The 12,976-nt window shown below is 32.3% G+C and overlaps 1 protein-coding gene and 1 long non-coding RNA gene across 2 annotated transcripts; both read left to right on the top strand.

Moving 5' to 3' along the window:
• The first annotated feature begins 304 nt into the window (after positions 1-304).
• LOC125370346 lies at positions 305-4,185 on the top strand. The gene is made up of 4 exons (XR_007216232.1): positions 305-362; positions 1,668-1,722; positions 3,105-3,418; positions 3,513-4,185. It is a non-coding gene; the product is annotated as an uncharacterized LOC125370346 (long non-coding RNA).
• A 1,381-nt stretch (positions 4,186-5,566) lies between these two features.
• LOC8259279 (phenylacetaldehyde reductase) lies at positions 5,567-9,534 on the top strand. The gene is made up of 5 exons (XM_048375920.1): positions 5,567-5,710; positions 6,231-6,781; positions 8,066-8,228; positions 8,383-8,566; positions 9,321-9,534. The coding sequence occupies exons 2-5, from the start codon at positions 6,509-6,511 to the stop codon at positions 9,463-9,465; spliced, it is 765 nt and encodes a 254-aa protein (XP_048231877.1). The 5' UTR covers positions 5,567-5,710; positions 6,231-6,508; the 3' UTR covers positions 9,466-9,534.
• Positions 9,535-12,976: the final 3,442 nt, after the last annotated feature.

Raw genomic sequence — 12,976 nt, 5'->3', positions numbered from 1 at the left:
ATCGTCTGCCAATAATCGTGATTTGTGATGTGTGGGGGAGTCGGAAAAAATAATGAAGTCTTGGTGACCCGACTCCCGTTAAATAAATTGTTATAAATTTGAAGTGTTTTCTAGCAGGTCCTAGACCTGTTATATCATTATATGAGGGGCAGGCGTCCGTATTTAGTAGAGCTTCTCCCGAATTTTCAATAGAATTTACCCAAGTCTAGATTCTTAGATAGTTAATTCTAGGAGTCTACGCCTAGGTTATTTATTAAATGTTTTACTTTTTCTGATTGAATTGTTCCCGTGATTAGATAAATCTGTCAATTCGGCTCGATCCACCCGAGGCATCGGAGCAAAGCTAGGAAGTCGTCAGAACAGTGAGTTAAAGTCATATATCAGTTTACATATGTCATGCTAAGATTTTACGTAATAGTTCTAATTAAATAGTTTAATATTTTAATAATTTATTTAATTACTATTCATATATGTATCGTTTTCTATATCAATACTATTGTGAATGCACGTTGACTCGGGATGAGACAGCAGTAGAACATGCCACCTGATGGGTTACATCAGGATCGTGTGCGCACCGGTATAAATCTGAGACAGATAGTAAAAGGTAAATTTAGGACTTGCCCTGGTCGAGTTTAGCTCTCTGGGTTGAGTAGAGCGAGTTTGCCGGAGTAAAGGTCCTTGGTCGAGCATTGTCTCTCGGCGTCAGCTTTGTTGAAAATTTAAGTGACCAGACTGGATTTAAGGACCCTGGTCGAGCTTCGCTCTCTAGGCGCCAGTCTATTTAGTAATGGGGATTAGGGTTCAACTGAGGTACTCTGTCCCGTAGTATATAAAAATTCATTTTATAAAAAGTATGGCATGACACGTGTTTTTGCATGACTTAATATTTTATTTTAAATTAAACGAATGTGTTATTGAAGTGGTTGTATTTATTTTTGGATATATGATTTTAACTCACTCTCGAGACTAGCAGTCTCATTTCACTGTTTTTCAGGTATTGTTAGCTTTTGTTTAGTTCTTTTCATCTAGCAGCCCGATTCCTTCATCTTTGGGTTTAAAGTAACTGATTTTTTTTGGTATGTTTGACTTTTAAAATTCTAGAACATTCGTAGTAGAAATTTCAAATTTATCGCTTTGTAATCTTATGTAAATTCAGGTCTTATAAAATTATATTGGCAGACATAATTAAATATGTAGTATCTGATCGCTAAGGGTTAATTCTGGATTAAAGCTAATGATTTGAATTCGGATTGTGTTTTGTTTGAGTTAGTGAATGGTCAGGCTTACTACGGGATTTGATAGCCTTAAGCTTATCCATTCTCTAGTGTCGGTCACGGGCCCATAGATCGGATCGTGACAAAATTTTTGTTATATTTAATTCAGTTAAATTATATTTGATTAAGATACACTTTTAAAATTAGGTTAAAAACTAACTACGTAACAAAAGTAGATTAAAAAATTAAAAACATTATAAAATTTATATTATATTTTATTAAAATTTTAAAAAATATATTATTATATTATTATATTATTATATTGTGTAATTTAATTTATATTTAGAAAGATGTAATATTTCGGTTGTTGTAGTAACGATAATTTTAGTTAATTATATATTATTAGTTTAATTATTTAATTATAACTTTTAAATTTTTTCTTTTTATTTTCAGATAGTTTTTTGCAGACCAGCTATCGACCAAAGACGCGGACGTGGATTAGCAAGGGGTGTGTGTAATTTCTTTTACTTTATTGAATAAGTTAATTAATATATTATTAAGCAACATGAACTTAGTAATTACTTATGCGGCATGTTAAATAAAACAATGTGGCATGTGGCATGTTCAATAACATTATATATTAGGTGATATGTTAAATAAGACTGTGTTTGCTGTACATGATATGTGTTGTGGATGTAGATGTTCTTAGTAACTAGGTTTATATATGTATATTTGGAATTTTTTTACTTAGAAATTGGACCCGTTTTACGAAGGTATGTCCATATTATAAGGAAGACTCTACCAAAATTTCGGTAGAACTTTAAAGGTAAAGGAATATCCTGAAAATTAAGAATTAAAGTTTGTATAAAACTATAATTAAGAACTAACTTAGTAGTTTTATTATTTCTTGGAATAAAATAATATTCCAAAAAAGTTATTAAATATATAAAAAGTTTTAAAAACATATTTAAATTTTAAGAAATCTAATAACAGTAGGGATAAGAGAATATACCTACGGATTAGAAACCATAGATTGTTGTTCGATATCTTTCTCAATAGAGGGTGATAGGTCACTGAAATGTCCAGTGTGGATAGTTTGGAAATGTGTTATCCATAGAAAGGTTGTTTGATGTTTATCCATTTCATATGTAGATTAATCGATAGTATACCTGTTTATTCTTCGTGTGCATATTGGAATATGCGATTATTCATATTCCATTTCGTGCACTCGGAAAACTGAGGGGAGATGCTGCTGCAATTTCTACGAATATGCAGATAACGTTGAATAGTTGAATGGACGACACATTTTTGAATAGCATAGCTTCCTACCATCGAATTGAACACAGGAGTTACAAGGATATAAAAATTGAAACAAATAATAAGTAATTTTTAATTAAATTATGTCCAATTGTAACATATAAAAAATGAGTTCAGATCGTCAGTGGATATATTCTAAGTTTACGAGGGGCGTTTTCAACCAAAATTTTTTGAATGGTCTAGAGGAGTTTATTCATTTTACATCCAGTCAACCTAGATACATGGATAAGGATAAGATTAGGTGTCCATGTAATCACTAAAAATGTTAGAACGGAGCTTTCCATGACCTAGATACAGTCAAATACTATGTGGCAAAGTATGAATTTGTATCTGACTATTATGTGTGGACATATCAAGGTGAAAGAATAGTTAGGATTGATAATATTTTTGACGTCGGTGGCGAAGTATGCATATAACTTGTTTTTCTATAATTAACTCAGATGTATTATGCATTTTATTTATTTTATGCTATTTTTACATTGACTATTTTATATATTAATTTAAGATTCTTAAGAATGTTGTTTCAAATAAACGAATGATGTTTGCAATATTGAAAAAATTAAAATCATTCAGATGGCAGACAGACGTCCTCGTAAGGACCGTCGCGGACAGCTTACTCCCCCATCCTTACTCCCTATCATGGAGACATCCCAAACACATTGTTCTATACCTACCTCTACATTCTAATCGAGGCCACTGTTGCCTTTACCACCCTCCACTACACCCATAGATTCTTCACTTTCTACTACTATTTCAGCACTCGCCACTAGTTCACCACCCACTACTGGTCCATCTCCTGCTACACTCGTGCCACCACCTAAGGAGACCTCACTTATCAGATCATCATCGAGGAGTTCAAAGCCCCATATATGGATTGAGAATGATAGGTAATAAAATTTATTATATTTTGATATTGATAATTATTATAACTATATTCAATTTTCTTATCTAAACTAACTGCATTAAATTTCTTGTATATAGGTCGATACACTCTCATCTCTACTTGGCAAGGGCTAGGAAGATCTTCAAGAATGCCACAGAGCGTGAGGAGTATGTGTGGTGATTTGTGCTTAAGGAGACAAAGGACTCGTACTTCACGTACGGCACAGGCAGCTGCTGCATCTCAACCCGATAAGGGTTCTGCTGATCCTCCATCGGTTGACATGTCACAGCTGTTTGTCGACGTCATCGGTGGGAAGAAGAAGCAGCTCATATATAGGCTGGGCTCAGAGGCGCCCACCTTCACCCAGCCCTACAACACTGCCTTCGATTGCTCGCAGGAGGCGCTCAAACGCGAGATATGAGCAGAGCTAGATCAGGAGTACGGTGCCCGCATAGCATATCTCAAGCGGATGATGCAGCACATGGTTCGCCTATTTGGTGTTGGCTTCGTTCCACCACCTGCGCCTACTTTAGTCGGTGCATCTGCGACTGATACCCCAAATCCTCCGGCTAAGGACCATGGCGACTCCTCCTTGTCAACCGCCTCCGGTTAGAGATTTTTTTGTTTATACTTTACTTTATTATTTTTTGTGTATAATTATTTTTATTTTCTAATTTCACTTTCTTATTTCTAATTCAGTTTTTGAAATATGCTAATTAATTTTAAAATTAAAAATGCTAATTAATTTTTTTGAATCAATTCATGCGTTTTAGTGACTGCTATAAATAAATATTTTTAAAATACAAAAAAATAGCGACGGGTTAATAATGACTCCTAATATAAAAGAGAAAAGAAAATATGACAATACTTACCGATGAATTAGCGACGGGTATTAAAAATAAATTTACACATTACCAACGGTATATCAATTACCATTTACTGATAGATGTTTTTCCCGATAATTTAACGACGGCACCATCCATCGGTAGAATGATGCAAAAATGCCTTTCTGCCTATGCTTTTTCAGCAACGCCTGACTTCCATCGCCACCTATACCGACGGGCAATGTAGGCATCGTTAGAGATGTAACGACGCCTTTTCCAGCGACGACCGTCACCCGTCGCTAAACCGTCAGTAAAATGTTTTAACAACAGCTTTAGCACATATACCGACGGATTTCTCCACCGTTAAATACTGTTTCTTTTAGTGATAATTTTTATTATTTTTTTTATTTCTAATAACTTTTTAGGGATATTTCATTCTAAGTTGTTTATTCTAAGAAAATGAAATATACAATTCAAAATTTTTTATTTTCTTTATAGCATTGAGATTGATTGTTATTCGGCAATGTAATTTTATTTTAATATTTATTAAATTTATAGAATATTTTTCATATTCTTTAATTTATGTGCTTAGTCTTTTATCAAACCAACTATCCAAACCGAGTTCAGATTGTTCTAATTTGAATATAATTTAGTGTTATTTGGTTTGGCTAAGAGTTGAAGTATTTAAAAACTGACTTTATTAGTTTGGTTAAAAATATTTACTCTAAGCCGACCAAATCGAACCATCAACACCCCTACTTAAAACAATTGCATTTTTTGCTCAAATAAATTAATATAAAGGAATTAATACAACAAATCTAAAAATATTTTCTTTTATGCCTATGTATTAATTAACACATATTAAAAAGAATTTTAAGACTGTGTACAAGGGAGACGCGACAAATAGCACAGCTCAGCTGCTATATGTATATATTTATATATAACCCATCAATTAGATGGTAAATAGCAAGAAGATTCACAATGTCTGTCCATAATATATTTTTGTGTGCATAATTGATCAGGACGGCTTTCCCTTTACAAAAGATATAAGCTATATGTCCTTGCTGTAGTTGTCATTCATTGTACGTAACAATCAGCTTTACTTCAGGAGTATTAACCAAACACAATTAACAAAGAACCAGAAAAGAAACAATGCAATACTACCAAGTTAAAATCGATTAATAAAATAAATAACAAATGTAATTAGCATGTTGTCCACAAATATGCGGCCGGACATTCCCCTTATAAACAGATCTTCTCTTTTAAAAAAAGAAAAGGAAAGAAAGAGGAAAACTTTGTGTGTTTGGCTGTTCTTTGATTTGAAGAGAGAGAGAGAGAGAGAGAGAGAATGGGTATTAGTGGAGAAGGAAGAATGGTGTGTGTAACAGGAGGTTCAGGTTACATAGCTTCATGGCTTGTCAACCTCTTACTCCAGCGCGGCTATACAGTTAGAGCCACTGTTCGTGATCCCAGTAGAATCTCTTTTCTGCTCGATGTCTATTTATATATAGATTAAATCGATCGATGATTGATATATTTTAGTTTTTTTAAAATAATAATATATATTAACTCTAAATTATAAAATATGTTTAATATTAAAATATAAAATACTTATATGTGCCATTTTTTTATTTACTGTGTTGTATATATACCGGTATAGGTAAGAATTTTGGGTTGTGTGTTTGTTTCGTCTTTCATCTTGCATGCATGGTTAAGTAAATTTCATTTTACTGCTTTTCTTTTTAAACTTAAATTTCTGGTGTAGAATGCTGTTTTTCTTTTCATTATTTTGATGATTAATTTCCATCTCTATGTAATCAATCCAGTGAGAGGTGTTGAACTTTCAGATTCTGGGTCTAAATCTGTTTTCTTTACTCTCTTAATAATATTTCTTTAGTTTGAGCTTAATATGCTAAAACCTCAGGAAATATTATTTTTTAGATTAAAAACATTTTGGTGTTATTTTTAACCTATAGTTTGTAAATGTGACAGATGATCATAACAAAACTGATCACTTGCGTGCACTAGATGGAGCCAAAGAAAGGCTCCAATTATTCAAAGCAAATTTAGTAGAAGAAGGATGTTTTGATCCAATAATCGATGGTTGTGAAGGAGTATTCCATACAGCTTGCCCACTATATCACATAAATGATCCACAAGTAAATATACTGATAATTTCCCATTTTTACCTATCATCAATTGTCCCCTAAACCGTATTTACGCTTCATCTTTTTTTTTTTTTAAGAAAAGAATAATTCTTTTAATTAACTATGATTGAAAATTTGAACTTGAGAGCTCACGACCTAGAGTCGATTCCGGTCCAAATTGAGTTATGGTTTGTCATATTTCAGGAAGAATTGATGGATCCTGCCATTAAGGGAACACTGAACGTTCTCAAGTCATGTGCAAAAGTCTCTTCTGTCAAGAGAGTGATCATAACATCTTCAATGGCATCGGTTATGTTCAATAGAAAACCTTTGACACCTGATGTTATAATTGATGAAACTTGGTTCTCAGATCCAGCTTACTGCGAGACAATTACGGTATGCAAAGTACCCTAATGTTCCCTTTTGTTTTCTTTTATTATTTACTTTGCTACCTCTTACATCTTTCATTTATCCAAGGATTATTACATACAATCTTTCTTTTAATTCATGAAAAGCTTAATGGACTATGAGCTACATAATAAGAAACAGTCAGCCATTTACACTCTTCATATAATGACTTTAATGACTTGAACTTAACATATTTACTTTCTAAGAGCAAATTCTCTTACCTCTTAAGTTAAGTGCCGGATATATGAAATTATTATAATAAATTATGGAAAATGAGTTATTGCATTTTTTTGAGCATTGAGGTTTTAACTAAACTTGGTATAGAAAATATTTCAAGTAATTGTATCTAGTAGAAATTAATGGTTTAGAAATTGTGTATAATATTTAAGTTTACATGTGCAAGTAAATTCCACTTATATAATAATTCTTTTTAATGGTTAGCCTCCAATGAGCATATTGAAGAATGTGTCTATTACTTCAAGAGCAGATGAGATATAGTAATGCCAAAGGTACCTTACTAATCTACAAGGCCATGCTTATGATAAATTGAAAGTCACTGAAACTCGCTACTTAATTTAGAATGTCCAAAATTTATCTTTAATTTGTTAATTCTATTACCACTGAACTTTGATTTTATTTTCATTGTAACGATTGTAGGTGACTCATCAGATTCTAGATTGCTGTTTTGTCACTTGAAATATATTACATCTACTCAAAAATAAATGTTTTATTTTAATTAGATAACTATTGATGCTAACAATAAATTAAATTGGTATAGAAATCATTTCAAAGCTGAGATTTCAAGTTAAAATCTAATGAGTTAATTATAAAAAGTAAAATAGTTATATAGAATTAACTTTTCATGACGAGTCCCACATTATATAATGAATATCAAAAATAAGAATAAATAAAATTTTCACTAAGAATATATATGTTTTCAATGGCATGTCAGGATTTTAATCACCAAAATTTGATAGTCTTCTAATTATTTATAATTAAATGACAAAAGAAAAATCAAGTGGTAAAAGTATTTGCTCTTAAGAGTGAAGAGGTATCAGGTTTGAGTCATCTTTGAGACCTCTCATCTGCACTCAATGGCAAATGTAAGATGCTGACTATTTCTATTGTGTAGTTCACAATTGATGACTTTCTCCTTTCGGAGTATAAAAAAAGAAAATCAATTGCGAGTGTTATTTCTAGGCAAAAGCAAGTAGCATTTGTTTTAACAATGCCCTTGTCATGGACTAAAATTTTCTAAATTTGGTTTTTCAGCCTCTATACCTACTTGCAAAAACCTTAGCTGAGGAGGCTGCTTGGCAATTTGCAAAGGAAAATGGAATTGACATGATCACATTACATCCATGTCTTACAATTGGCCCTTACTTGCAACAAACCATTAATGTCACTACGGGTTTGATTCTGAACTACATAAATGGTATTTTTCTTCATTTACAAGTCATTGAAGTATTTATATATGAATTTGTATTTTGATGAGAGATTCATATGTATACTCCACATTTACTTCAGGAATATTTTAAATGTACCACTTCTAACTAGTTCATATTTGTGGGTTTTGGATCTATCTGCAGGAGAAACATTTCCCAATGAAATATTAAGATTTGTTGATGTTAGAGATGTTGCATTTGCACATATTCAGGCCTTTGAACTACCTTCTGCTAATGGAAGATATTGTTTAGCTGGAAGAGTTGTGCATTTCTCCGAGTTCTTAAAGATTATTCATGAACATTACCCTACACTTCGTCTTCCTTCCAAGTAAGTTATAATATCTTCTTTATGTTTCTTATAAAAAAAAAAAAAAAAGCCCATGTCTGAGTAGTGCCTACCAAAGAGGAGAGGTTGTAGAAACTGAGGTTTTTCATTTATAAATTTATAAATCACATATGATGAAAAGAAAATTATATATTTTACAGTGATTAATTACTTGGATGATGACTAAATTTTTATTTTATTTCATTTTGAATATTAAATTTTAATTTATACCATTTTGATAATCGAATTATAATCAAGTGATTTATTGTTTATGCGATGATCTAAAAACTATACGACAACATTTAATATCCAACTCATTTTAAATTAACCTTTTTAACTCTCGAAATTGTATATGTCACTTATACATGGAAGTAGAGTTAGCATTAGAAGTAAAATTTAAATGAGAAATCAGATAGAATTGGTTGGATTCATTATTTAAAATAAATTAAATATTAAGTGGCTGTTAGGTAGCTTTTTAATTGCTTACATGAACAATAAATTACCTAAATTAGTGGTCAGCTGGGTAATATTACAGTCTAAGTTTAGATACCAAAACTGTACAAATTAAAATTTGAACTAGAAGTGAAATAAAAATGAAAGTTTAGTTATCATCCAGGCAATTGACCACTATTTGTAGTCATGCCCTTTAATATTATTTACATTGTAATCAGTTGTATGAATGTAGGATTTTATGACAAGTTTTAGTGAAAACTGGGCTAAAATATTTCTTTTTTTCCATATGCTTACTGCGCAACAGATGTCAAGATGACAAGCCTTTTGTGACCAAATACGACGTATCAAAAGAGAAAGCCAAGACTCTGGGCGTCAACTTCACTCCCTTGGAAGTGACTGTTGTTGATACCATTAACTGCCTGATGCAGAAGGGCTTGCTTGGCGTCTGAATCATATAATTGAAGAAAATATTTCTGTTTAAGACAAGATCTTGTTGTTCTTAGGAAAGTCCAACAACTTTCCAAACTTCATTGTTAACGGTATATTATGAGTAATAATTTACACTAAATTTGTTTTAAATATATAAAGAGAATCATTGAAATATATTATAAATATACTAAGAGTATCATCATAATATATTATGAGCATATTCAATTAATACTCAAAAATTCTTTTGATGACAAGGAAACTAACACTTACACATTTATTGAAGCAATAAAATTTCTAATTATAGATAAATCATTTATAACACATTAAAATAAATAAAATCTATAACTTAAAATATATCTAAGAGAAAATGGTACCTACTTAGCTTCAAAGTATACAACTTATCACTAAACATATTAACAAAACCATAATATACTTGCCATTGTATATAATACATTAACAGAAAAACCACAATATACTTGCTATTGTGTATAATACATTAACAGAAAAACTACATGATAATTACATCAAGTTTCTTTTTCTAAATTTTCTTTGGCCTATACACCTTCTTAAGTCTGCCACATGATTTAGACTCACTATTAAAACTTTCATCTTTCTTAGATTTTGTATAAAAGGACAACATAATCGCAAGTCTCTTCTAATATTCATAAGCTTATTATTTAAAAACCATAACTACACTTTTTTTTTTCATGACAAAGAACCGTACAACTACTGTAGGACTAGTAAAATGCAAAAGGATTAAGAAAAATTACAAGTTTCATCTTTTAGAAGATCTAATTAAAAAATTGAACAAGATTTGCATTTTACTTCTTCAAAATTAGAAACTTTGGCTGCTCGGTGCATGAGTTAACATGATCCAACAAGATCATATCTTACGAATAGCAAAATTTGGACTTTTGCCCAAATTTCTAATCAATAAATAGAATTAACTAAGTAATAATTTTCAAGCAAATATAAGAGTAAGAACAATATTACCATGAAAAACGTAATTAACAGTATATAGTATACTCCAAATATATATAATAAGTATATACCACCATTATGTTATAATAACTAATACTGTGAGTAATGAAACCCTAATAATTGATTAATTTTCGTCACTTTTCTCTATTCATTCAACCTGAATATATACAGAAGTTTGTTACAAGGATAACTTATAACTACTTACGTAACAAGCAATCTTATAAAAATCACAATTAGAATAATATCAAACTACTACAGCTTATACATACTTATCTCTATACTAACAAATTAACTAAATATAGTTAACACTCCCTCTCAAGTTGGCAAGTAACAATCTGTCATGCCCAGCTTGTTAATGGCATAAAAAAACTCCTTCTTCGACACAGCTTTTGTAAGAACGTCAGCTAACTGATCCTTAGACTTCACGAACGGAAATGAAAGTACTTTCTCGTCCAGCTTCTCCTTTATGAAATGTCTGTCCACTTCGATATGTTTTGTACGATCATGATGTACAGGATTCTGAGCAATCTCTATTGCTGCCTTATTATCACAGAATAATTTTACTGGTTTTCAAACACCATACCCAGTTCATTCAATACACGCATAATCCATAACAACTCACTCACACCATGAGCCATTCCTCTAAATTCTGCCTCAACACTCGATCTTGCAACTACCTTCTGTTTCTTGCTTTTCCATGTCACCAAATTCCCACCAATAAAGGTAAAATAGCCTGAAGTCGACCTCCTAGTTGTAATATCACCTGCCTAATTAGCGTCTATATATCCTTCAACCTTCAAATTATCACTTTTTGAGAAAAACAGTCCCTTCCTAGGAGATCCCTTCAAGTACTTTAAGACTCGAAATGCAGCATTCATATGTTTATTACTAGGATTATGCATAAATCTACTAAGAACACTAGTTGCATAGGCAATGTCAGGTTTGGTATGCGATAGGTAAATTAATTTGCCTACTAACCTTTGATACTTCTCAATATTCGCAGCAATTTGATTAGGAAAAATCCCTAACCTATGGTTCATCTCAATGGGAGTATCACAGGGTTTACATCCCAGCATACCCGTATCTTCAAGCAGATCAAACACATACTTACGCTGCAACAAAGATATGCCATCACTCGACCTTATCACTTCAATGCCCAAAAAATACCTCAGCTCTCCTAAGTCTTTTAATTCGAACTCGGAAGCCAAGTTTTCCTTCAGATTCTCAATCTCTGTATTGTCATTACCAGTTACAACCATGTCATCCACATAAACTATTAGTGTCGTAACCGTTACTCCATTTCTTCTCACAAACAAAGTGTGATCAGATTCACTTTGTTTGTACCCAAATTTCTTCATAGCAACAGTTAACTTACCAAACCAAGCTCTCGGTGATTGTTTTAACCCATACAAGGACTTCCTCAACCTACATACTTTGTCTATATTTGATCCTAGTAACTTAATACCAGGTGGTACATCCATATATACTTCTTCCTCCAAATCACCATGTAAAAAAGCATTTTTTACATCAAATTGTCTTAATGCCCATCCTTTAGTTGCTGCAATAGAAATCGATTCGAATTGTACCAAGTTTCGCCCACAGTGCAAACGTTTTCAGTAGTCAATTCCATACTTCCGAGTAAATCCTTTCGCCACCGCCCCGCTTACCGTCTAGACTCCCATCCCGCCTTAAGCTTCACTCAGATAAATCCATTTACGTACCAATCGTATTCTTCCCCTCTGGTAATTTCACAAACTCCCATGTTGCATTATTCTCTAGGGCTTTCACCTCTTCCTCCATCGCCTCTTTCCATTTCAAGTCTTGCATTGCCTCCTGCACACTATTAGGAATCACAATCCCGGATAATTCACTAGTGCTAAGTGCATAATAATCTGATAAATGGTTATGCGAAACATAATTACAAATAAGATACTTGACATTAGACTTAAGATTTGGTTCATATTATTTTCGAGCAATACCCTTATTTGATCTTTGTGGATATCTTGAAATAGAATCATTTAAGTTAATGTCTCCATCCCGAAGAGAAGAGGAAGTATCAAGATTTTCAGAAACAGTAGGAAGAGAACTGACATGAGGTTCGGTTTCCTCTGGAAATGGTGTTAAAATAGGCAACCTCAAATGCTTCTATTCCTGTTTGACTCCTTCTCTAAGTGTCACCACAATTTCCTGATTACTTCTCCTATCTGTATCCACAATCATTTGTCTCTCCACTTCTTCACTATCAGCCTTATCACAACTATCAAGTTTTACAAATTCTGAAACATCTGAAACACTTCTCTCACTCACACTCTCCCCCTGGTGAATAGAATTCTGCGAGTAAAAGAAATCAGACTCTCTAAACGTAACATCCAAACTGACATATATATTTTTTCGATTAGGTTCATAACATATGTAACCCTTTTGAGAATCAGAATACCCTACAAACACACACTTAACAGCTCGAGGTTCTAATTTATTCTGAAGTGGTTTCGGGACATGAGTAAAAACAGTGCAACCGAATATACGGGGTTCCAGATTTGATTCATGAGG

Source organism: Ricinus communis, chromosome 6 (assembly GCF_019578655.1).
Source record: "Ricinus communis isolate WT05 ecotype wild-type chromosome 6, ASM1957865v1, whole genome shotgun sequence".
Lineage (NCBI taxonomy): Eukaryota > Viridiplantae > Streptophyta > Magnoliopsida > Malpighiales > Euphorbiaceae > Ricinus > Ricinus communis.
Note: the sequence above shows the minus strand (reverse complement) of the source record. Positions and strands in the feature narration are given on the sequence as shown.